This window comes from Ambystoma mexicanum, chromosome 5p (assembly GCF_040938575.1).
Source record: "Ambystoma mexicanum isolate Mex_15411 chromosome 5p, UKY_AmexF1_1, whole genome shotgun sequence".
NCBI classification, from domain to species: domain Eukaryota; kingdom Metazoa; phylum Chordata; class Amphibia; order Caudata; family Ambystomatidae; genus Ambystoma; species Ambystoma mexicanum.
Window position 1 is genome coordinate 241557629 of NC_090930.1, and position 27759 is coordinate 241585387.

Below are 27759 nucleotides of genomic sequence, written 5' to 3' on the forward strand. Positions count from 1 at the left end.
TAATCTGTCTGGCCCTTCTTACGTTGGACTCTACTATGGCCGTGTAATCACAAGCTGCTAACACATCGAGTCCCAAATCTTTAAAGGGGTACTCCACTACTCCCACTGAGGCCAACAGTTTAGTCCTGTGGATTATTATTTTTGAGGACACTAACATACCTTGATTTTAGTAAGGTGTATTGAATGCTGGTTCTCATTTGCATACTTTCCCAGCTGATTCAACATGCTTTTTAGTCCAATCAACAGATGGTCAAAGATTGCAAAGTCATAGTCGGAATAAAGCATCCCGCCAATAGGCAAGCTACCAATCCCAGCTAGGCAGCCTGCTCTTTCCCTCAGCCCATTCAGCAAGTCTGCTACATAGATGTTAAAGAGTAGATGGGCTAGCATACAACACTGTCATACCCCCCTGCTAATCTGCATAATGTCCAACAATTGGCTGTGGTCGACAAGTCGAATTTGGACCAAAGTGTTTGTGCTCAAAGCTATAAGTAACTCTAAGAGCCAACTGCTCCAGAACATACGAAGGAAACACCTTGCCCCTGATGTCAAGCAAGGACAATAATCAATAGTTTTCTACGGCCAAGCGGTCACCAGCTTTGTGAACTGGGACCATTATTGATTTTTTCCATGAGTCTGGGATGGTCTTTGTACCGCAGACCTTCTTAAACAAATACAAGGCCCTACTTCCCACAACTTAATATCACCCTTCAGTACTGCAGCCGATAGACCTTTTGGCCCAGTCACCCTATAGTTTTTAAGGACCTTCAGGTGGGTACATATATTGCTAGTAGTAAACCCAATGGGCCAGCCTGACACCGAGGACCTCCTTGGGCCAGGCTAGACCTCAGTGACAAACATTTTTACTCGATAACCTGACCCACACACTCTCCATAACAGGGTTCAGAATTGACTAATCAATAGAGCTCCTTACTGATGCCAAAATGTGCTATATAATTCCTGAGTGACGATGTGTTAGAGCTTCAATCATTTTCTGCCAGTTTCCAATCCTACCCTCTCTTTTCCTCCTCCGTACCCAGTTTCTATATTGATTCTTTGCTCTGGATATTTATTGCAATACTGAGAGGGGGGAAAGGGACAAATTGCACAAAGAACCTTAGGAATTTTTCTGCACTTCTAATTTCAGGGTCATACGGATGGATAGGCCGCTTTCCTGACCTAGAGATATTCTTACCCTTCTTTTTACCGGCACAAGCAGCAATCATTTCTCAAGCAACATTCTATTTCATCCACAGGCCACGCCTGTGGATTAACCTTTTCCATATTTAGCTTTTGCCACAACATATCGCCCTCAAGGGCCCTCAACACATGTCCTTCAGACCATGACAGTCTACTACCGCCCTTTGAAACATTCACGTTTACAAGACCCCCCATTTTGGGGCCCTGAAACTCAAATGTCCACTCCGTGATCAAGCCTGCATGGTCACTTACTTTTTGGTTGAAAAGACCCAACCCAGACATTCTGTCACTCAGGACATTGTTGCAGCATAGGTAGGCCAGAGTTGTCTGCCAGCACCCACCCTGCCAGGACGGTTGCCGGGCAATATAACCATTTGTTCTTCCATTCAAACAACCAGTTCTCACTGTGACAGAAACTCTTACCACTTTGTCCCCTTCTCATTTGAAACCTTCAGCTCTGCCTAAGCAAACTGTGCTGAAGTTCCCCATTGTCCTACGTTCACCGCACCACTCGTTCAGATTACCTCCCAGAATGATGCCTTGCTCAAAATAATCAATGTGTCGACATAGACAAAAGTTTTATCAGTCGAGCCACCCCCTGGAGGGTCATAGATATTAATTACCAGCAGGCATTTCACAGAAAAGGCCCCCTATAAAATAACTTAAACTGCAAAAACATTTGCCGCTGGATTGGAGAGTTAATTACTCTAGACATGCTCATGGGTTAAACCGGTCAACAGCCCACCAAAACGTCTATAGTACTGTGGAGGAGTTAAGGAAAAACAAATGTAATCCACGTTTTTGTAATTCAATGTATACAAAATGCAGATGATGCATAGTTTATACACAGACATAGGGTTCATCTGTCTACCTAATATGCGCAGGGTTCAGAACGCATCCTTCTTAACTACGTAGAGAGTGTTGTAGAGTATTCTGCTACAGATAGGTTCCAAATCTAAAAACTCCAAAATACCAATAATAATAACTTCAATTATACAATAATGCCACATATGTGCTCTTAACACAACTGTGCTAAGCAGCTGTAGAGATATACAACAGGAAACGACTTAATGGTACTGGTTTTATAGACCTGGGAAGGTTGAAATGCAGAGTGAGCAACAAAGGTTACATCACCTCTTGAACATGGTGATCCGCCAAGTTTCAATCATATGCCTTATTTCTGAAGGGTCTTTGGTGGACAATTGTTTAAGATCAGCCCCCACCACCATTATGAACTAAATATGGAGCAAAACGGAGCACTTGCACCTATGGCAGTAGTGTGCAGTTAGCAACAATTCCACAAAAACAGCACACTGTCCAGTGGTCATGTAGCCAGCAAAAAAAGTAGTGGTGAAAATACCTCTGCAGTGAAATGTCGCCAAGCAAAACGTCAATAATGCTGCTGAAAAGTAGGCAGCAATAATTGATAGGGATAAGGAGGGTTTAGTGAGCTTTCAATTGTTGGGTTTAGTGATAGGACAGGGGTTAGGTAGGGTTACAGATAGGGGTTAGGGGTTAGAGCAGAGATGTTGGGGTTTGGTTGGTCATTAGGAGAGATTATGGACAGATTAAGTGTCAGGGTTAGTGTTAAGGTAGTTTAGTGCTTATTGTAAGGCTGGGGCTAATTGTGCTATGGTTTGGGTAAGTGTCAAAGAAAGGGATAGGGAGATGAGAGATGGCTGGTGATGTTGGCATACAATAGCGGGTAGGATAAAGTGGCTAGGGTGAAGTAAAGATTATGGTAAGTGGTAGAGTTGCAGTTAGGGTGAGGTTAAGTTTTGAATTACAGCAAGGGTTTAGGTTGTGGCAAGCTCTATGTAATTTGTGGCGAGCTGTTGATGGGGTTGGAGATAGGTTCACTGTTCATTTTATATTTATTTTGTAATGAGTTACATGCAAATAAAATGCATTAGTGCTCTGAAGGGTTAGTGTTCTGTAAGACTACAGGGTAGAATAGTGTTTTAATAAGCGTTTTGGGAAGGTTTAAGAATGGAGCTAGGGTTATTGTGGAGATTTTGTTAGAGGTTTGAGTCTTATGTACGTTTAGTGCCGTGTACTTTTGGGTATTTAGAAATCGCTTTTTTGGCGACATTGTCACTGGCAACATTTTCACACTTTGGATTGCTTGTATTGAATGACTCCATTTTTTAAAACAACTTTTTTGCTGACTACATTTTCACATGACTACATTTTACTGGGGATATTTTCACATAGAAACTCTTACTTTATTTTATTTTATTTTAGTACAACAGTTTCAAAGCGCCCAATGTTTGTGTGATGCTTTGTTTTGTGCTATGGCTAATCTATGTTTTTGTAATATAAAGATAGCTCACTTAATTGATAATTGTAGCAATCAGTTTGAATGAAAATAAGGTTTCAGGCTTGGCAGCATACCATAATTGACTTCACAAGGAGAACTACATCTTAACTGCTTTTTTTCCACATTACTGAAGAGATTTAGTCCAAAGGTATTAATGAGAGTTTGCAATCCTGTTAAATCATTGTTCTATGATTCACTAATGAAATTATCTGTTTTTGAAATCTTGAATTCTCATTTGTTTTCTTTCTAGACATCCCTGCCAGTCCGCACAACCAATTCACCTTCAGACCGCTGCCACCGCCCCCTCCTCCACCACATGCCTGCACCTGCAGTAGGCAACCGTCTCAGAAAATGGATACTCTTCAGAGGAGTTCAATGACAACGCGCAGCCAACCCAGCCCGGCTGCTTCCAACCCTCCCACCAGCACGCAAGACTCTGTGCACCTGCACAACAGCTGGGTCCTAAATAGCAACATTCCACTCGAGACCAGGTACCTATCCTGAGCATGCTACTAGACTCTTGCTGAAGTGCTATTGGAAACTATGGGCCCCATTTGAACCCCGATGGGGGCTCAAATGGGAATGGGGATCGTCTGGGTCCGGGTTCCCTGAATGTGGAAATACTGGGCCCTCCAAAGTCGGAATGGCCCAGTAATTCCCCATTCTGGGAACCCGGATACGGACCCGAGTTTGGAGGCAGCCATGTCTTTATTAAGGGCATGGCTACCTCCAAACTCGTAATGAGGCCCTATATGTTGTTCTTTATGTAGGGCAACATTGCATAGTGTAGTTATATTATAAATGATTGCTTCTATTTTAAAATTGCATGTTTTTGTCAGTATAAGACTTTATGGATTGATTTAGAAAATGCAAATTTAATCATAAGTAGAAAAATGAACTGAATAGCACATATTTAGCTGTTCTTGCAGTTGAAAGCACTTATTACATTCCTAACAAATATACTTTCCCATGTTAAATATATGTTTAATAAGATTTTAAACTAAAAGGAAAAAGGTGTGATCATATAGTTCGAGGAAGAACTTAACATAAGGCGTCATTACTGTGTTTCGCTCTTTTGCACCCAAGGTAGGGGGAACTCAGCCAATCAGGTCGCTGGAATTGAACATATGAACTGCCAGTGTGCCGCCCAGATTTTTCCTGCCAACCTGTGGCTGTTCCCTGGATGTCACCAACATCTTTTCGGAATGTCAAGTCACTTCTACCAGTCCCTGCCCCAGCCACCCTCTCGACCTCCCATTGTGCCCTCAAGTCACACCCCAAAATCTCCAACTTTCTCCCCTGACTTACCTGCAATTTTTTTGTTTTCTATAGACGCATTAGAAACAAATTTGCTCACGCATACTGCCCAAACCGCTGGATGGATTTTCACCAAATGTGCAGCAGGAGCGGTGGCTTGGTCCCGAAAGCGTGCTTTTATTAAAATTGGTAAATTGGTAAATTTGGTGTAAATTCATGAAGTCGTTCTTTTTAAAACGGCCCAAAAGTAGGAAAAAAAAGAGTGATATCTGGGTTTGGTCTGCAGACTCACTTCCCTGTTCGGTCCAAGGACAGGCCTCCGATTATTGGTCCAGAAGGCGACGTGAGGTCTGCAGACATCAGGCACACCCGCTGATTGGATGGCGAAAAGCGTGAAATGCGTCAGATTTTTGGAAATTCCCGCTTTGTTGGTTTTGCAGACATCCGCCGTTGTCCGCGAACATCGCAGTAAATACCTATTAAAAAACACAACATTGCACTTGTCAAACTCATCAATCAATCTCTGGGTTATGACCGTAAGAAACCAAAAAACTGGTGTTTTTCTTCCCCAAAGTCCGAAACAGTCCGGATGTTTGCGTACGGTCCTAACATCACCCCTGACACCTTGTTACCAACATTATAAACACAACCCGTTGTAGAGACTTTTAATCAAAATTCATTTCACATGTGATGTCATCAGTGATGTCATCAATGGCATTTGTGATGTCATCTTTGATGTCCTGGGTGTTAGTCTTAGCAGTGCACGGTGGTGTTGTGAGTTCTGGTTGCTTAGCTTATCATATCTGGCAAATTTCTGAGGTTTTCGTTTTTTCTTGTAACCCTAACGTCCCTTTAACAAAGTTTTTTCATTGAATATACATGTATGCAAAACAAAAGAGGTGATGGCTGGAAGGTTCAGAATTAATCTTCTAATATTGGCAAACCCTCCAGACCATCGTCGCCTGCCAAGCCATTACAAGAGGGGAAAGACCATAGGCAAATCAGGCTTGCTCCCACCCCAAAAGGTCCAGCCCAAACTGGTTGGTCACATACCATCTGCACAAGACCACACACATCCCCAAACATGTTTTGGCTTTGCTGGGCCTCATCAGTGAGGAGTTGCTTAGGTCTCTCGGCACAGTGGGCACAGGACCCACGTCTGGGCATTCCTGTCCCACTCGAGGTGACTACAGAAAAACAAAAGAGGTGATGGCTGAAAGGTTTAAAATTGATTGTTACTTATGGCATTGCTCTGGGCAACCCTCCAGACCATCGTTCTTCACCTGCCAAGCCCTTACAAAAGGGAAAAGACCATATGCAAATCAGGGATGGTCCCACCCCAAAAGGGGCAGTGTAGCCAGAACTGCTTGGTCACATCCCTTCTGCATGAGATCACAAGCATCCCCAAACATGTTTCAGCCTTGTGGGCCTCATCATTGAGGAGCAGCTTGGGTCTATAGGCCCAGCAGGCATGGGACCCACATCTGGGGAATCTGGCCTGGCAGTTTCGTCAGGGCTGCTCCCATTGGTGGCAGTACCTGACTGATTTGCATATGGCTGGGCCCATTTTGCAATGGCGCAGACGGGCTAAAAAACAGTGGTGTTGAAGGTCCCCCAGAGCAGTGCCAGTTGGTCAGATTAATTCAAAACCTTCCACCCATTACTTTTTTCGTTTCAGTTTATCTACCTATGAGAGAGAGGGCATGCCCAGAAGTGTGTCCCTTGCTCGCTGGGCAATAGGAAACCAAGCTACACATCACTGATGAGGCCCAACAAGGTTGAAACATGTCTGGTATTGCTTGTGTTTCTGTGCAGAGGGGACCTGGCATGGCAGTTGAGGCAGAGCTCCTCTCATAGGTGGGACTGCTTGGCAAATGGCTGGACCCCTTTAGCAATGGTGCATACTGTCTAAAAAAAATTGGTTCGGAAGTTTGCCCAGAGCAGTGCCAGTGGTTTATAAATTGATTCAAAACCATATATATATTATATATATATATATATATATATATATATATATATATATATATATATATATATATATCGTTTAAGACATGGAGGAAAAAAAACGCACTCCAAGCATGAGGTCTGCAGGTCCCAGTAAACAAAGTAGCAAACTTGAATCCAAGTAACAGAACAGAACGCCAGGGCAGTGTCCTTAACTGTCATGATCTCTGCTTCCAAAAGATCAGGACTTGCCCGACTCCCTTGGAAGCAGACCCATAATCCCGGTTCCGAGTGCCAGCCAGTCCCAATTGGGACCTTTTGGACCCTGTCCTGGCGCCAGTGGCACCAGGCTCATAAAGATGCCCAGTCCCAGCGCTGGAAGCGCCGGGCTCATAATGCTTGGGTGGACTTACCTGCAGCAGACCATGCTGCTTACTTACCTGCCAGTTGAACCCCTGATCCTCTTCTGTTTGGGACTACTTTTCCTGTTGGGTGGGGCAGGAGCCACTCCCTAGGTTCAGAACACTGGAACTCTTCTGGAAAGCAGGAACTCTTTTCTTAGGCGTGGCTGTGGAAGGAGACACCTAAGCACTACAGGAGGCTATTTAAACCACACCCGATGGATGAATCTTGCTTTGCGTTATTCTGCATTCTCTGCAGCAGAACGCTCATCGTGTCTTCTGCTTCTGATCCTGGGCCTAAGGGAACAAAGGCTTACCATCCTGGAATCCAGTCTTCAGCAGCACCTGTAAAGACAAAGAAAGAACAGGTTAGCACTACGGTCTTCAGTGGCAGCGCATCTCTTACCTGGTCCATCGGCTGTCACCAACGCCTCGCGCTGCATTCCGGCATCTGAAAGACAAAGGCTTACCTACTCTTCGCATGCTCCGGAGGTCTTCGCACTGCATTCCGGCATCTGAAAGACAAAAGCTTACCAGCTCTTCGCCCGCTCCGGAGGCCTTCGGCGCTGCATCCCGCATCTGAAAGACAAAAGAAGGTGCGTTTAAAGACATTGGGCAACTTTATTACTCACGTGCCATTACTCCTTCCCACGCCGAATCCAGTGGGTATTCCAGCACCCTTCAGCTTCTCTAAAGCTCCGAACTTGTACCTGCAAGATAAAAGGGACAGTTAGTGCGCATCGTGAAGCAGGCTACAAGCGCTTACTTACGTGCTTCCAGGCGCTTCTATTCCTCACGCGGGTTCGATCCTCAACTCTCATCAGCCCGCCATCCGCCATCGCCGGAACCCTGCAAAACAAGAGATATCATTACAAAAGACTTTTAAGACATTTGAAGTGCCCAGAACTTACCGTTCGTGCAGTTAACGACGGACAGCAGTCCTCTGAGGTCAAGAGGCCTGCACCCTTATCCAGTGAAGAAACTGGCTACGGCACCCTGCCCCGAGGCAGATGGAGAGCTCGGCGTTCACTTACCTAAGGTGAGGGTGTTAACCTTTGGGGTTCTACAGGAGAAGAGAAAGGGAAGAGGAGAGAGGCACCCAATAACCCCAGTTCATTAATCCCATATTTTCTATCTGCAGACATCTTACTCTTCGAGTCAGACATACAGTGCACAGAGGTCCAGCCCAAAGAGCCAACCGTGTGTTACACATCACCTTTGAAGATACGGCATTCACCCAGTCAAGACCGGCGCCTCTGCGGGAATCAGGTGAGCGTTACAGAACGCAAAGCCTATTGCAAAACTCCCACCCAGGCGCTATGGAAACCTCGGATACCGACCAGCTAGCCCAGTTACTTGGGGAACTAAGAGCAGAAGTGCATGCAGCCCGTCAGGAAACAAATGCTCTAAGAAGGGAACTGATTATTTCCAAGGAGCGAAGAGACGATCTCGCTAGACAATTGCTACAGTCACAAGCCGGACAAACTCCGTTACCCGCATCAGGGGCAAATCTTCCTTCAACATCCTCTACGAACCCAGTGCAGATCAACCTACCTGGGAATGTACCTCTGGCTCCGCCCGAACGATTTTCTGGTGACCCAAAGAGGTTTGCAGTATTTATTAATCAGTGCCGGTTGCACTTCTTATGCCGGCCAGCAGCCTTTCCAACTGATCAAGCTAAGGTAGCTTTCGTGCTTTCGTACCTTAGTGGCAATGCGGCAGACTGGTCGATCCCTCTAGTTAATCAAGATGATCCGGTTCTCCATGATTTTCGAGCTTTTCAGCTCAGTATGGAAAAACTGTTTGCAAGACATTCACAGGGGCAGGCCTTGGACAATGAGCTCCTTTCATTGCGACAGGGTAATCAAGACCTTTTGGCTTATATTGCGTCTTTCAACAGACTGATAGTGGAAACTCGATGGCCTGAGGACAAAAGGATTATGCTGTTTTATAGAGGTCTACGTGGAGAGCTCAAAGATGTGTTAGCCCAAGTAGTGAATCCCCCGCAAGACTGTTCGGACTATATTGACTTAGTCGTTCAAATTGACCACAGACTGCAGAACAGGAAGGCCGATCCTTCCAAGTTTGATGCTCGAGTATTTTCCAAACCACCAACTCCTACCAAAGGAGTAGACTCCGGGGAACCCATGCAAATAGGGGGCCTGAAAGGACCACTAACACAAAAGGAGCGGGAAAGGAGAAAACAGCTGCAATTATGCCTCTATTGCGGAAACTCGGGGCACTTTCTTCGAGACTGTCCGGTGAAACAAGCCAAGAAGGCAGTAGGAGCTGCAGTTACCAGGGTCACAAACTCTGAGCAGGGAAACGACCTCGCCCGACAAGAATAGAGGTCCTCTTGCCGAGCGTTAAAACCAGTTCTGTGACCTCGCATTTCGTGATACCTATGGTCCTCATTAGCCCTGAACATCCGGATCTATTACATGCGATTGAAGCTTACGTCGACAGCGGTGCCATCGGTAATTATGTGGATCATGAAATGGTTTTGAGGATGAATCTGACTCTTTGTCCAAAGGCTGTAAAGGACGTCATTACTACGGTGGATGGTACGGAGATAGCCTCCAGACCAGTAACGCATACCACCCAAGAAGTGACGCTAGTAAGTCAAGATGGACACCATGAGAAGATCGTGTTCGATGTGATCAAGGCCCCCCAGTTCCAGATTATTCTAGGAATTCCTTGGTTAGAGAAGCACAATCCTCAGATCGATTTGCGAGCAAGAACTGTTCAGTTTCCAGAATGTGTCTCTACTTGTCACCCTCGACCTGGTGTTGCACTGGCAGCAATTTCCTCGGAGGCTCCTCAGTTACCTCCTGAATACCTAGAATTCCAAGATGTTTTCCGGAAGGATCAGGCTAACTCTCTACCTCCTCATAGGTCTTATGACTGCCAGATAGACCTGATACCTGGATCTACTCCTCCTTGTAGTAGAATTTATGCCCTCACCGAGCCTGAGAATCTTCACCTCCGACAATACCTGGATCAATACCTAGCGAATGGGTTTATTCGTCCTTCCAAGTCCCCTGCTTCCTCAGCTTTGTTCTTCGTTCCAAAAAAAGAAGGGGACCTTAGAACTTGTATAGATTATCGCGCCCTGAACCAGATCACCGTTAAGAATAGATATCCGTTACCTTTGATCCCTGAACTCCTGGACCAAGTCAGAAAAGCATGCATATATACAAAGCTGGATCTTAGAGGAGCCTACCACTTGGTACGAGTAAAAGAGGGCGATGAATGGAAGATGGCCTTCCGCACCAAGTATGGGCTATTTGAATATCAGGTCATGCCCTTCGGACTTTGCAATGCCCCGGCCGCCTTTCAATATTTTATGAACGATGTCCTCAGAGAGCTCATAGATGTGTGTGTTGTTGTTTACATTGACGACATCCTCGTTTATTTTTCATCGGAAACTGAACATCGGAAACACGTGAAAATGGTCCTCGAGAGATTGCGTCAACACAAACTTTTCGCTAAGTTGGAAAAATGTGTTTTCAACGTGACTGAAGTTGAATTCTTGGGATTCATACTATCACCTAGCGGAGTGCGTATGGATTCAAAGAAGGTCGATGCAATTCTCAAATGGCCATCGCCATCCTCCGTAAAAGGTGTTCAAAGCATGTTAGGCTTCGCTAACTTTTACCGCAGGTTTATCCCCGAATTCTCTCGAATAGTCCAGCCCATCACCGCCTTGTTAAAGAAAAACAAACGTTTTGAATGGTCTACCGAGGCGGAACAAGCTTTCCAGAATTTGAAGACTAGATTTATCTCTGCACCGATCTTAAAACATCCTCGCCCAGAACTCCCCTACATCGTTGAAACTGATGCTTCGAGCCTTGCCATGGGGGCAGTTCTATCACAAAAGGACCCAGTAACCAATCAGTTGCATCCCGTGGCATTTTGGTCCCGCAAATTCTCGCCTCCTGAAATCAATTACACTATTACTGATAAGGAACTTCTAGCTATCAAGTCCGCCTTTAAGGCTTGGCGGCATTATCTTCTGGGGGCCCGACACACCGTTACTGTGATTACAGATCACCGAAACCTGCAATATTTGAAAACCGCAAAAGCTCAATCCTCTAGGCAACTCCGTTGGGCACTATTCTTTGCCGAGTTTGACTTCATAATTACCTATCGACCTGGTACAAAAAATGGTAAAGCTGATGCCCTTTCTCGGATGGGAGTGGAAGAACATTTGATCAATCCTAAACCTGTACCTATCATTCCCGAACAAAGAATTCTAGGTGTAATCGCCACACAATCCATAGAGGAAGTTAAGGCTACTGGTAACTCCAGCAGACATACAGAATTGGCATCTGCAGGGAAAGGACTTTACGGTGAAGGACAACCTATTATATTTCCAAGAACGGTTATACCTGCCCAGCACAGATTTACAGAAAAAGGTAATCTCTTGTTATCACGATTCTTTAATGGAAGGACATCCCGGTATGACCAAGACCTCGGAAAAGATCAAGCGCTACTTCTGGTGGCCGTCTTGGAAAAAAGATATCAGAGACTTTATAATGTCCTGTGGAGTATGCGCCCAAAACAAGAGTCAAAAGGAAAAACCAGCCGGCCTCTTACGCCCTATTGACATCCCGCCTCGCCCTTGGCATACGCTTTCTATGGACTTCATCACCGATCTACCTCCATGCTCCGGATACAATACGATCCTAGTAATCGTGGACCTATTCTCCAAGATGGCGCATTTCATTCCACTCAAAGGCTTACCAACAGCAGCAACTCTGGCCCGAGAATTTCTCGAAAACATCGTCCGACTGCACGGCTTTCCTTCAGTTCTAATTTCGGATCGAGGTAGTCAATTTATTTCTCATTTTTGGCGAAGTTGCTGTCGGTCGGCTCAAATTGATGTGAGACTTTCGACCAGCCACCACCCTCAAACCGACGGACAAACCGAGAGGACCAATCAAACTCTGGAACAGTATTTGCGCTGCATGCTACAACACACTGAAAAAACTTGGAAAGATATCCTTTGGATAGCCGAATATGCCTACAATAACTCTGTCCACTCGGGAACTGGGAAGACCCCGTTTTTTCTTTTATACGGTAGTCACCCTCGAACCTCGGAGTTGGATCCACTCCAAGATCTTGGAACACCAGCAGTAGACAACCTGCATTCTACAATCACCCAAGCCTTTAAGGAAGCCGTTTCTCACCTTCAAAGGGCTAAAGAACAATACAAGAAAGGAGCAGACCAACATCGGAAGGAAGCCCCCCAATATCAAGTAGGAGATCAAGTCTGGTTATCCACCAAATATCTACCTCTAAAAGGACCACGCACATTCAACCCAAGATACCTTGGTCCCTATTCCATCACTACCATAGTAAATCCAGTAGCGGTCAAGTTGGCCCCCTCACATGAAGATACATCCGGTCTTCCACGTCTCTCTATTAAAACCCGTGCAACCTCAAACCCGACTAACTACATCTCCAAAACCTATTCTAGTTGATGGAGAACTCGAGTTTGAAGTCAAAAGCATCCTGGATTCCAAGATCTCCAAATCTAAACTATTTTACCTGATTGACTGGAAAGGCTACGGTCCCCAAGAAAGATCCTGGGAACCTGCAGAATATGTCCACGCGCCTCGTCTAATCAAAAGATTTCATCGAACATTTCCTAACAAGCCCAAACCCCCGGAGAAGCCCGGTTTGGGAGGGGCCTTGAGGGGGGGTGCTGTCATGATCTCTGCTTCCAAAAGATCAGGACTTGCCCGACTCCCTTGGAAGCAGACCCATAACCCCGGTTCCGAGTGCCAGCCAGTCCCAATTGGGACCTTTTGGACCCTGTCCTGGCGCCAGTGGCACCAGGCTCATAAAGATGCCCAGTCCCAGCGCTGGAAGCGCCGGGCTCATAATGCTTGGGTGGACTTACCTGCAGCAGACCATGCTGCTTACTTACCTGCCAGTTGAACCCCTGATCCTATTCTGTTTGGGACTACTTTTCCTGTTGGGTGGGGCAGGAGCCACTCCCTAGGTTCAGAACACTGGAACTCTTCTGGAAAGCAGGAACTCTTTTCTTAGGCGTGGCTGTGGAAGGAGACACCTAAGCACTACAGGAGGCTATTTAAACCACACCCGATGGATGAATCTTGCTTTGTGTTATTCTGCATTCTCTGCAGCAGAACGCTCATCGTGTCTTCTGCTTCTGATCCTGGGCCTAAGGGAACAAAGGCTTACCATCCTGGAATCCAGTCTTCAGCAGCACCTGTAAAGACAAAGAAAGAACAGGTTAGCACTACGGTCTTCAGTGGCAGCGCATCTCTTACCTGGTCCATCGGCTGTCACCAACGCCTCGCGCTGCATTCCGGCATCTGAAAGACAAAGGCTTACCTACTCTTCGCATGCTCCGGAGGTCTTCGCACTGCATTCCGGCATCTGAAAGACAAAAGCTTACCAGCTCTTCGCACGCTCCGGAGGCCTTCGGCGCTGCATCCCGCATCTGAAAGACAAAAGAAGGTGCGTTTAAAGACATTGGGCAACTTTATTACTCACGTGCCATTACTCCTTCCCACGCCGAATCCAGTGGGTATTCCAGCATCCTTCAGCTTCTCTAAAGCTCCGAACTTGTACCTGCAAGATAAAAGGGACAGTTAGTGCGCATCGTGAAGCAGGCTACAAGCGCTTACTTACGTGCTTCCAGGCGCTTCTATTCCTCACGCGGGTTCGATCCTCAACTCTCATCAGCCCGCCATCCGCCATCGCCGGAACCCTGCAAAACAAGAGATATCATTACAAAAGACTTTTAAGACATTTGAAGTGCCCAGAATTTACCGTTCGTGCAGTTAACGACGGACAGCAGTCCTCTGAGGTCAAGAGGCCTGCACCCTTATCCAGTGAAGAAACTGGTTACGGCACCCTGCCCCGAGGCAGATGGAGAGCTCGGCGTTCACTTACCTAAGGTGAGGGTGTTAACCTTTGGGGTTCTACAGGAGAAGAGAAAGGGAAGAGGAGAGAGGCACCCAATAACCCCAGTTCATTAATCCCATATTTTCTATCTGCAGACATCTTACTCTTCGAGTCAGACATACAGTGCACAGAGGTCCAGCCCAAAGAGCAAACCGTGTGTTACACATCACCTTTGAAGATACGGCATTCACCCAGTCAAGACCGGCGCCTCTGCGGGAATCAGGTGAGCGTTACATTAACGACGCGTTTTGCGCTTCTCCGAGCGCTTGATCACATTAGGGAGACATGAAAACAATGAGAGTAGATAATAACAATGGGTCCTTCTTCCATGTTGCCTACCAGCACAAGCTAACAGTTTGGCGCAATAACATGGTGGCCATTTTAGAGTGTAGCAGAAGACTGCATTAACCATAAAAAGAACAGGTTAAAAATAGCAGTAAAATCAGTAGCACATTAAAATTCAGCACCAAACATGAAGAAATATAATAAAAGGACATGCAGTGAGATAGATGTCAACAAATTTCACTCAAAGCAAAAATTAGCACAGATTTGCAAAAATTAACAGTCCACAGCTGTGACATAGAGTGCAAATGCTTATGAAAAAATATGCAGGCAATAGCTAAAAAAATATATTAAAAAATATATATATATATGTATATATATAAAATGTGAGTGCATGTCTAGCTCAGCAAGGCAATATGATTATAATACATAGAGAAAACACAGCTGGGACAAGATAATGCTGTCTAATATGAACACTGTTGACAGTTTGAGGACAGTCAATATGTGCGACCTTTAAGATAAAGACATGTTGCAGGCTTCAATGTAAAGTGCAAGTGCATTAGATTATAAACTTATGACTCTAGCAGCATTAGATAGGCAGAAAAGTTTGGTAATCATAAAGTGCTAGTGCAAAATGCAATATTGAAGCTTGTGGGAAAAGTAAAGGCAATTTACAATGAAAAAAGCAATGTCAAAAACACCCAGAATTACAGAGTACAGATACAATTGTGTACTCCCAAAATTCAAACCCCCTAAACATCAGAAAAGGGCAAGACAGCCAACATGGACCAACTGAACAATTAAAAAAAGTTGGAAAACTTGAAAAAATGCAAATTAAATAAATCAACCAATTCCAGGCCAGGGTCAAAATCCAAATAAGCAAAAGGAGAAGCAGTATATAGTGGCAAGGGACCACGATCAAATAACACAGAGCAAGAGAAAAGGAGAGGTGTGTGTAGGCGCATAAAGAAACAGAATAATTACGTTCCCACAAAAGTATGTAACTCCTCATCCACATTATGCCCATTGGGATACTTAGTGTTAAAGTGCTGGATGAACCTGGTTTCCAGTTGTCTCAATTTCAGAGTGCGATCACCTCCCCTCGGATCAATCGGTACATGAGCCACAGCAGAAAATGTAAGCAAATGAACATCACTATCGTGTTCCTGCCTGAAATGTTTGGCCATAGGATACGCGGGGTCAAAGTTCTTAATCGCACTGAGATGCTGTAAAATACGGAGCTTAAGTACACATGTAGTGGATCCCACGTACCATTTCCGGCAGGGGCATGTTAAAACATACACTACAAACGGAGTCTCACAATTGATAAAATATTTTAACCTAAATTCCATACCCGTGATTGGATGTACAAAAGATTTACAATTAGTGGCATGAGGGCAGGCTTTACACTTTTGACACTTGGTAAAACCCTTGGGTAAGGCGGGTAGCCAATTGGTCCTAGTGGAATTTTTCTGGACAGGAGACAAATAGCTGGAAACCAGTCTATCCTTCAACGAAGGTGCCTGTTTGTAGGTTACTGTGGGACACTTGGAGAGTAATGGGCCAAGATCTTTGTCCAGCCTGAGAATATGCCAATGTTTCGCAACAATCTTACGAACATCATAAGAGGCTTTGTTAAATGTAACAATAAGGCGAGGTTCTTCCTGATCCTTATCTTTCCTCCTACTGGCAGAACCATGTAGTAACACTTCCCTTGAAAGTGACCGTGCTTTGGAGAAAGCCATTTCAATAATCTTTTTTCGGTACCCCTGCAGTAGAAAATCAGTGGCAGCCAACCTGCAACAGCGATCAAACTCTTGAATGTCTGTGCAGTTGCGCCGAAAGCCATAAGGGATACTGTTCTTGCAGGAGAGCGGATGGCTACTCGATGCATGTAGGGGAAGGCCAGTGTTGGTGGGTTATTTCTGTAGGGAAGTATGAATGCCTAGGTTGTCCAATCTTACATTAACATCCAAATAAACAATTTGAGTATAGCTGTGGCATTCAGTGAATCTCAAATTAACAACATTGTTGTGAATGTTGTCCACAAAAGATCCCCACTCATTCTCATTTCCCTTCCAAATGATAAAAATATTGTCGATGTACCGCCACCAACCAATAACTTGTGTAGAAAAACTAACTGAAAGTAACTCAGACAAGAAAGTAGCTTCCCACCACCCCATGGTGAGGTTAGCGTAGGGTGGCGCAAATGTACTACCCATAGCAGTACCTCTGACCTGGTGATAAAAGGAACCCTCGAAAAGAAATACATTGTTAGTTAAACAGAACAAAAGCATATCCAAAATCATACCACTGTGCCCCAAATAGTTCAAAGAACGAGTGTCCAAAAAATGTTTGCAGGCTACCAATCCAGTTGTGTGATCTATAGATGTGTAAAGGGAAACAACATCTAAGATAGCTAACATTAAGCCCTCCTCCCAAGGTATATCTGAAATGTGACTCAAGAAGTCCTTGGTATCGCGTAGATACAAGGGCAGGACTGACACTGACAACATATATATATGTTTTTGCTTCCCCAATATACTGCTGGGTAATGGCTGAACAAAGGTTTTTTAATGAATTGACCAAATAAAGAAATAAAGATAATTTGTATCGACTTATTGGTTGGACCGTGATGTTTGTGTTGTTATATATTTTCTCATTGAAACGGACTTGAAAGCTGTAAGTGTGATTTTTTCCACACCGAGGCAATGTTTGGTGTTTTCAAAAAAATAAGAACATATATATATATATATATATATATAGCCATAGGATTCTATAGGGCTGATATATGGTAAGGTGATTCAGATAACTGTACAGTCTAGGGGAAGAATGCAGCTGACTTTTCAGAATAGTACAAACATATGTAATTAATTTCAGTTGATTTGTATTATATGCATATTTTTCATACCCTTTGTGGATATCCGAAAACCTGAGAGAATTTCTGTAATATTTGAATCAACAAAACCATCCATAATTTAAAGAATGATTAAACACTGTATGGTCACAGTCACAGTTGCAGGGTTCATCTTGTCTGATAGCAGCATGGATAATTACAACAAAAGAAAACAATCATATGACACGATGGGCCAACCACCTCTTTTGTTGTTTTCACTCATAAATGTAATTACTTATTGATCAGAACTGCCTTATAAAAATCATGCATTCACTGAAAAGCCACGGACTCCAGCTATAATTGTAACATCAATTCAGGAGTAAAGCCAGAATTGGCTGAAGTTAAGGCGACATTTCATGAAGCGTCTTTAAACTGTTCTTAGCATATGTCTAAAGGGGTGTACTCAAAGTGACAAGTTAGAGCATGACACATCTGTTTCAGGGCTCGTTTAATTGTGTGCAGCTGTCACGATGAATGTTTTTTACTTATATAAAACACAATTTATATGAGCAATTAAAAAACATGTAGAATGTGAGTACATTGTAATGCTATTATCATGAATGTTAAAAACACATAAAAGAAAACAGAGTTTGGAAGGAATGCAAGCTTAGAAAAAAGAAAGTATGGGTATCAGGGTAGTTAGGATAAAAGGGGTAAGGTCCAGGGTGTGGAAATGGAATGGGGAGTGCTGTGATAAGGTTGTCACCTGAAGGACAGCTAGGAGAGATTGGTGGTTCCCAACCCCTTGTTTACCACCCACCCCATTTCAAGATACTTGATAATTAAAGATAAACGAGAAGCAAGTGGCAGGGAGATAAGACAAGTGTTAGTAAACCTAGATGAGGCATGTACTCCACATTGGGTGGTGAGGACAGGGGCATCCCCCTTTCAAATGCCTCTTTTCAGACTGCTTTGGTCCCAGAATAAATCAAGCAGACATGGATCACACCCGTTTTAAAGAAAGCATTGCCTGACCCCAACATTGTGACAAATTAACTAATGTTCTGCTTCTTTTAAGAATCCAGGGCCTGATTGTCTATTTGCAGCTTCAGGCACATCTGGAAGGACATGACCTTCTAGGGAATAGACAGTAAGGTTTTAGCATGGGCCATGGTACTGAAACTGCACTTTTGGACCTCAAAGCTAATATGCTTTGTATCATGGATAACAGGAAAGTTGCACTGTTGCTTTGAATGGACTTATCAGCAGCTTTCAATTTGGTTGATTTTGGCATCCTTCATAATAGAGTGCAGTCCACAGCAGGCTTGTCAGAACCGGCAGCAGAATGGCTTTTATTTGTATTACTCAAAAGTAATGCCAGAGTTTTTAGCAAGTCTTTTAAGGCTTCACCAGTTGTGCTTATAGTGTCCTGTAGGGTTCTTGCATGTCACCCACATTGTTTAATGTTTTTACCAAGCCTTAATTTGAGTTGTTGGACAACAAGAAGGTTTTGTACACAAACTACACTGACACTCAAATATGTTTACAGCTCACAGGTGATTATGATATTGGGATATTTCTTCTCTGTGAAAAATAGTGTGCTAAAGACTCTGGGTAAGGCTCTTATAACCAGGACTCATGTCTGGCAGAGAGTCTCCCAGGACCCCCCTTGTTATTTACATATTTCAAGTAACTTTGGGTCTCACCCTATGTCACTAGGGTAATCCAGACGTGGACCCCTTGCTCACTATTCTTAGAGAGGCACAGCTGCACCCTACTGATGAGGTTCAATCCGACCGAAACATGTGTCTGGGGTTGCTGTTGGTACTCTTGTTAGGAGGAGACTTGCCTAGCATTTTGGTGCTGGACTGCCCCAGGGCAGGACAAAGACGGATATGTTTGGGATATTTCTTCTCTGTGAAAGATAGTGAGCTAAAGACTCTGGGTAAGGCTCTTGTAACCAGCACTCATGTCTGGCAGAGTCTCTCCCAGGACCCCCATTGTTATTATGATATTGACACTGCCAGAATCTACGCATAAATATATATAAAATGCTTAGGTATGTTTCCGTACTCAGCTGATGCAATTCATCAGTGTTAGGTTGCCCTCTTCTGTGCAAATGGCAAAGTGCACCTCTGTGTGCTCTTCCACTTCAACAACAGCTATCATTTTAACATACAGAATGAGCATGGTTCTACGCGGTCTCCTTTACCTACCACTATTGCAAACATTTGAAATAATTTCAAGTTACTTTTTTCCACCCCCACTTCTCTTCACACAGGGCACAGCGGTTCCAGTCACAATGAACGGTAAATTACCAGCTCAACATTGCAGTCTCTAAAGAGTGAAATTCTTTAGGAAAAATGCTGCCAGTCAAGCTAAAACTGAAAGTAGGTGCTGTAATCATGCAACTACACAATAATATACCATCAAGGGGACTATGCAATGGAACAAGGTTGACAATTGCGCATCTACAAAGACACATCATAGAGGCCGGTGTAATAGGTGGAACTAAGATACTGTTCTTATACCGCGCATACCTTTTATTCCATCCGACACAAAAATGCCTTTCAAATTCCATTAATAAGTCACAGGGACCTATGCCCCCTTCCTGGAAGCAATCAGTGGTAATTCCAATATTTAAGAAGGGGACAGAAGTGACACTATGACCGGTATTGACCATTACGATCTGCTAGAACAGTGTATGTTACGCCAGGATTTGCTAGTTAATGATTCTTCTTCTTCTTCTTATTATTATTATTACAATGGTATATATTGAATACAGTCCTATCTTTGAGAAGCAACGGAGCGCTTTACAGAGGTGTACAACAATACGAATACACAACAGAGTGCTGTTTAGAGGCAACAACAGAACAGATATACAGCAGGGGTAGGATACAGGGGGCAAAAGGGATGGGTACAGCTGTGCAGTGTGGCAGGAGGAAAGGGGCGGGTAGCGTCTAGAGAATCAGGTGCCACAGGGATGACATGATGGCCTGTGTGATGAGTAGGAGAGACCTCTTGAAGAGGTGGGTCTTGAGTTCTGTTCTGAATTGTAGGAACGTGGGGGTTATGGTGTGGAGGTTCCATAGTCTTGGTGAGTAGGCAGAGAATGCTGGTTAACTGGTCCTTTCCTTTTTGCAGTAGTGGATTTCAAGTCTGCACGTGTCCTGGCTTCTGGTGGTGCCCTGTCTGGCAGAGATGCCGAGTCTCTCCACAAAGTAGCTGGGTTACTTGAGGGTGACTGCCTTATAGATGATGCAGCAAGACTTGAAGGTGATTCGTGCATGCAATGGGAGCCAGTGAAGGTCAATGAGGGCCATGGTGATGTGGTTGTATCTGCATAGATCCTTGATGAGGTGTGCAGCCAAGTGTAAGGCACTTCTCATGGCTACACGGAAGTTGATGGTAGGCCTTTGAGGGGGGAATTGCCTCCACCAGGTGGAATATGACCAGTGCTTGAACGGTGGGTCTAAAGCTGTCCGGAGGGAAGAAGTACTTGACTTTCTGCAGAGGGAGACCTGATACCAAGCTGTCTGAGTTTTCCTATCTATGTGTGTCTTGAAGGAGATATGTTTGTCGATGTGGAACCCGAGGGACTTGTAACATGAGGTGAGCTCTGGTGTGAAGCCCTCATGATTCATAGTTTAAGCCAGGCCTGTATGACTGGGTGTTTGGTGTTGTTGGTTAGGAGTAGGAATTTGGAGTAGGAATTTGGTCTGGGGGGGTTGAGCTTCAAGTATGCACTGGACATTCAAACCTGGATCAGCGAGAGGCAAGTTGTGAGCCTTTGGATATCCTTGATGGAGTCAATCTTAAGGTATAGCTCTGTGTGCTCAGCATATTGGTGGATATGGATGTTATGTGTGGCTAAGAGGGCTTTGATATTGTTCAGTGCTGGATGGTTCATAATGGGCTAACCCTCAACAAAACTAAAACTGAACTCTTGTTGGTCAGGGCTTGCCAAGTATTCAGCTATGTCATTAGCTTTGAGAGTGGAGTTGATAGTCAGAGATTCAAGGGTAGTGAGGAGTGAATTTAGGGTGCCCTGTATCCATTGAGGATGGTTGGAGTTAGAATCTCCTTTCCAGGCACTGTGCACATAATCCACAGTAGTGTTGTTCCCCATCTATATGCCACAGTGTTAACTAAACAAGTCCCTTGATAAAATGACCCCATTGCAATGCACATCTCTCAGCATCTTCTGTCAACTGTAGATAAACAGGAGCTCATTTGTGGCTTTCCTGTCAGCTTCAAATCCGGGTTTATTTTGACATTATTGAATTGATGTATTTTAGTCCAGTAAAATCAATCTTTTAAAATCAACGAGTTAGTGGAGTATTTACTATGGAGATCCCCACTCTCAGGCGTACATAGTTGACAGGTGCTGTGCTATCAAAGTAAATAAAAACAATATCACACAGAGCTTTTGGAAACAATGGAAGGACCACATTGTAACCTGGTTTCTTTTGTGTTGTTTATATGTAAAACAATTACATATTTAAGTTGGAATAAGGATTTATAAGCCAGTGAATTATTTTCGAAAAATTCAGAGGTTTGAAAACTGTCATTTTGGGGAGCGGGGGGTATCTTCCAGTTATTCTGAATTCACATACAAGTGATTGAAAAAAGTAGTTTTTGTGTTTTCTATTGTTTTACGTTAATGAAGTCAAACATGCGTTTTCCCAGTGTTGCGTTGGGGAGTTGTGTGTGCCAATCTGGTGTCTGAATCTGAAATAGATGCAAACAAATGTGTGCGATTATATGTTTTGACAAACAACTTCAAGATGTCTTAGAAACATCTGTGAATACATTAAGTTCCTCAATAGGTGTCAGGTGGAAACGTGAATGAAAATGTAGGCACATTTTTGGAATGTATGAAGTAAGGGGGATTATGAGTTGGATTTATATTTTAGAGTGGGAGAAAAAGTCTATACAAGTTTTTTTTTTTTAAGCTTACCTCTTAACTCTCTGACATGAAGGAACGGGCTCACAAGCAAGTTACTCCAAACCAGAATGTCAATAATAGCTGAAGGTGGAATGTTTTGTAAATCAAATTTAACTTACACATATTTTCCGCTGCAAACGTTTTCTGACAACTGATTTTTTTAAATACCATTTTGGGGTGTATGTTGCGACTGCACCTATGAGTAACCTACGCCTGTAGCAATTTACTACAGCAAAAAGTATTCTTTGCAATCCAGCCTTTTCTGTGGGGATCTGTTCTCAACATACCCAAGTCGACCTCTATTGCTGCCATCAGGAGGGAATTGGGCCTGCTTTCACTATCAGCAATAGTAGAACAGAGCAGCATGCTACTCTACAGGAAGATCCAGATGATGGAAAGCCCTCCTGTCCAGCAACTGTTTGCAGAAGAGTCCAAAAAGGGATGCTGCAACATGCAAAACACCTGAGTTTCTGTGAAAAAACTTCAATTGAATACCATAACCTGTTCGGAGGAAGACCTAATCCTAATTTCAAACCCCCAGAGAGTAAAAAATGGAAGAACTGGACTGGAGCAAGACTCAAGACCTAGCAACAAGTAATAACCTACTAAGCCATCTCCCCAAGACGGCTAGGAACCTAAAAAAACCCATTGCCTACATTAACACATTTCCAGACAAATCTCTAAGAAGTATTTTCATGAGACCGCGATTAAACCTTCTCCTGACCCATGAAATAATGGAAATAAGACAAATGTCAACCTCGAATGAATGCAGACTATGTGGAGACGAACATCACAGAGAAACAGTAAGACACCTTTTGATGTCCTGTCCGCAATGAGAGAAGTGAGAGCCACATATCTCAGTCCGCTGTTCGCGAACTGTAACTCGTAAGAAGAAGAGACTTGGTGGCCCTGCTTAATATCAGGTGAAAAGACCAGAGGGAACATCGCAGCGGCAATGATTTTAAAATTAGCCACGGAGAAGACTGAAGCTCTATCTACCTAATGGTCAGAAAACTTCATGGTCTTTTTCTATTCTTCATGACCTCTTGTAAAAGTCTCATTTGACTAAACACAAGTAAAGAATGTTTTTTTAAAGAATGATTATGTTAAGCTGATTTATACAGCGCACCCCTACCACACAGGGGCAGTCTCCAGGTGCTACCATGGCTCTGCAAGAAAGGGAACGGGGTTGGTTAGTGAGGGTAGAGTGCGAGGATAAGTCCAGAACAGGAGAAACTGGCGTCAGTGTGTGTTGGCTTGCAGATGGTTGATTGTGTGCACTGGCTTGTATCAGTATGGATAAGGTCCAATGCATGGATTGTTTTCTAGTGAATGTTTGTCATATCGGGGTGTGTCTGTGTTTGTTATGAGTAGATTGTCTGGTATTTAAGGTTGGGCGCACTGGACTGTTGTTTCCGTGTGGGTATGATCCAGAGTCAAGGATTGTTTGTTGTATGTGAGCTTTGCTTATGTTGGGTGCGTGTTTGTTTATACTTTGACTTGTCCAGTGGGTGTGTATAGTACTTGGGTGGTGTGTTGGAGGGTCGCAGGAGTGGGGTGGTTAGTACATTGGCTACACTCGCCATTATTCTAGGTGGCTAATCTTTACAAATCTATCGAGTGAAACACATGTTAAGCATATTGCTCCTAATTATCTGCAGCATTCCTTCTCTGGGATGTCTATCCTCTGTAGATCTTCAGAACAGCCACAAACAAGAGTGCATTACTGCCCACATCCACTACCAAGTTGCCTAAAGAATACAAATACTTTTTCTTTACATAGCACTTTCTAGCACAGTTGTTGTCATATAACTGCAAGTGCTACTCTGATGCATTTTACTGAGACTAAATTTATCAGCCTCAAAAGGAGCTGGGTTGCCACAACTGAGATTTAAATTTGATATCCGTTTGTTGAACTCACATCACAGCACCAAGGGTTTATCTCACTAAGATAGCTGACTGTGACGAGATATGGAATAGAGGACGGGGTTGGTTATTCAGATGGCTGATAGACTGTGAAGAGATATGGAATAGAGGAAGTGGTGGGTTATTGAGATAGCTGATAGACTATGACGAGATATGGAATAGAGGACGGGGTTGCTTATTGAGATAGCTGATAGACTATGACGAGATATGGAATAGAGGACGGGGTTGGTTATTGAGATAGCTGATATACTATGACGAGATATGGAATAGAGGACGGGGTTGGTTATTGAGATAGCTGATAGACTATGACGAGATATGGAATAGAGGACGGGGTTGCTTATTGAGATAGCTGATAGACTATGACGAGATATGGAATAGAGGACGGGGTTGCTTATTGAGATAGCTGATATACTATGACGAGATATGGAATAGAGGACGGGGTTGCTTATTGAGATAGCTGATATACTCTTGATGATTAGGCTCCATATTCATCACTTGAATTTAATCTGGTGGGCTTCACTCATAATCGGTTTTAGTTGTGAACAAGTTACTCTGATAGGGCCTGATTCACAGACATTTTTTCAATGGGATTGCGCAATTATAAGACTCTTCTGTGAATTAGGCCTATAGTGTGGTGGGGTGATGCTACCACTGGAGGTTCTGCTACAAGACAAAGGGCGCTAGGCTTCCCAGCTCTGTGTGGGGAATGCCTCCATGTGAATAAGAAATCCCCCTCTCATGAAGAATATGCCATCACTCTCTGACCATATGTGCATTTGGTATTATGGAATCGGCTGTGCGGCCCAATTTGTGCGTCCACTGTGCAAGCGGTACAAAGTGCTGCAAAGTGGAGTATTGCATGTTTTTGTGTGACCCACACACAAAATGCAGTTGCAGGCTTCCCTCCCGGGCAGGCTATCACCCTCCTCTGTCTTAAGTCTTCCTCTGCTTCCACACGAGCACACAGGCTCACATACGCACATGCATGGCCACTGATGGACGGCCAGCAAATCATTCTTTCTTAGCCGGCAAGTTTCTCAGTTCCATGTGTGATACCTCGAGCCAGTTCTGATTTTTCCAATTGCATGCTGTGACTCGTAGTTTCATTGTTCCCATTTTAAGCATGGGCCTACAAAAAACAGGAAGGTAAGGTTGTATGCATGGACCTGGGAACCTTGGCCGCTCTGTTCCTTTATGTTGGCCACTCTATTGCTGCTTAAACTGGCAGTTAAAGGATAAGCATGCCAAGATCTCAATCAATATGCTCAGAATATAAGAATCTGCAACCGCCTCCCACAAGTTCTTTTCTGTATAATGAAAATACATTTCATCCCAAAAGATATCTTTCCAAAGAAGCAAAAAAAGCTTTCATTTTCTCACTAGCTGGATTTACCATTGTTGTCTTGAAGGGGCCGCTGACATTAAACAAAGATAACGTATTGTGAACTTTATCACTTATCATTAATGTTTACCTTTTCCAGCCAAAGCCGCTTTCCATCAGTCTTATACGTAACAGTGTAAGCATTTTATTTAGTTTTGCTATTGGGTGGAGGTAAGGCACCTCCTATAAGCTGAAACTAATGCATTAGAGTACAGCTAGGGGAAAGTGGCATAGGAGGAGGGACACATAGCTTGTAGTGTTGTTTGTTATTTACCCACCGTTCACTGTCAATAACCATACACATTCCTATGAACATTCCCACCCACTTCTTGCCCCTCCCTTCCCAATACACATCCTCCTGGGACCTCTTTGAGCTAGCTTTATGAAGTCTTACCATCAAACATTGTGCTCAAGTGCCTGTCAGTGTTTTTTTACAAAGCAGATTCGATGTTGTTATTTTACTCGCTGGAATTCTGCTGAAAAAGATCATCATTTTTTTGTTTTGGGTGGGTCTCCCCAATCCCTCCTATCCCTTTGATAGTCCCCCTACCTTAAGCCCCTCCCTACTCCTTTAACACCTTACCCCACCCCCATTTATTTTTCGGCAGTGCCTGGCAAACACCTTTCCCATGCCTACACAAAAGCCAAAACTGTTGGTATTACCAATGCTCATTTTACTTGGACTGTGCTCCACTTATGTGTACAGCAATTGTGCCCTGAAACAGGATCAGACATATCAGTTCAGATGAGGTGTGATGTGCACTATTGCCACACGATGAGCGGCTCTCTTCTTTAAATGGGAAAAGCATCCAGGGAAATGAAGAAGGTCCCCTCTGAGACAATGACAGACAATGACCATGATCTATTCCATGTTGAAGTGGTCTACCTTGTGTGTGAAAGAAGCATTGGGGGTCAGGTCCACTGCATTTAATTTTCATCAAGGTGGAGTGGAAAATTGAAGAGTAAAGCATGACAACATTGCCTTTACTCCTTCTTTTCACTCTCTGCTTTGAGATAAATGAAACACCACCTGGACATTGTACATTGAAAGATGCATTTAATAATGGATTCCAGTGTAATCTGCTTGCTATTGAGCAGGTGAAATTGCAAGGCATATTGTATTGGAATCATTCGATTTTATCGTTGCATGAAATTCCCGTGCAGGTGTGAAACCGTGCTCTTCCGCGACAGAGGGGCGAAGCAAAGGGGAGAGTCTAACTCCACTCCTTTGCCCTCCTAATCCTCAAAACAGCATGGAAAAGAGATAGAGTGAAAACTGAAACAGTAAAGGCAATGTTATGCTTTCATTTATCGCATCAATCATTATAAAATGACCCCAAGGCCTACTAACATGAATTGTCCAGAAAAGGAGCTGGGAATGCAGGCATTGTCTGAGGGGACAAGCCCACATGTTCTCTCCACTAGCAGCCAGTCTAGCTTTGCAACACCCACTCCTCACCTTCTGCCCTTCTCTGCTCCCCTGAGCTGTGTTCTTCCTCTTTCTATTACCATCTACTACCGCCACAAGTCTGCTTTGCCTTATAAAGGTGCCACTCATTGTCTTGGACCTGCACACAGTGGATATCCTTTGGGGGCTATATCCCTGCCCACCTTTCTGCACAGTTGGTACTGCAGGATACAGTCCAGAACGCAGAATGTGCAGCTTGTGCATGCCTACATCGCATTTTTCAACGCCCTCCCCCCCTTTTTCTGGCCTTATTAATGCCGAGGTTAGGTACTTATAGCATTATTTCTCAAAGAGACTACATGTAGTCAATTTTCCCTTTCCATGATGGCCATTACAAATATAGAAATCAGTAAACAAAATGGCACCCATGGAAGGGGTGATGGGACTACACATAGTCCCTTCTCAGGGACTACACATAGTTCCTTCTCCCTTTCCATGGAAGCCATTGCAAAAAAGCAAACAAAAAGATGGCCGTCATGGAAGGGGGAGAATGGAGCACACTTTATCCCTTTTCCCTTTCCATAGCGGCCAGCACACAAAGCAATCAGCCCGACAACAGCTTTGTCGGGCTGGTAACAACCCAGTGAGGGCCAATAACCTTACTTGTTGCAAGCTCATTGGACCTCTCTTGGTACTAATAGTAGTAACAGACCACCATCCAGCAGCAATGTCATCGCTTCATTCTGGCATTACCTCGGGATGGCGAGCCATTACTACATTGGACAACTTACCCCCGACACTGATACTTTCTTATGGACCACAGAGTCATACAATTGTACATCTTTGCTCTCTTGCTCAATAAGGGCCCATAGAATAAATTATGGATTCCATATGAATTAGGAATGAACAGATTA

The 27759-nt window shown here is 44.0% G+C and overlaps 1 protein-coding gene across 4 annotated transcripts in view; it reads left to right on the plus strand.

Moving 5' to 3' along the window:
- The window catches only part of TENM1 (teneurin transmembrane protein 1), a 2006416-nt gene that overhangs the window by 902888 nt on the left and 1075769 nt on the right, over positions 1 to 27759 (plus strand). For all 4 annotated transcript variants that reach the window (XM_069612654.1, XM_069612656.1, XM_069612655.1 and 1 more), the window contains one exon: positions 3771 to 4011. In XM_069612654.1, the coding sequence (XP_069468755.1) occupies positions 3771 to 4011 (241 nt within the window). The remainder of the gene's footprint in view (positions 1 to 3770; positions 4012 to 27759) is intronic.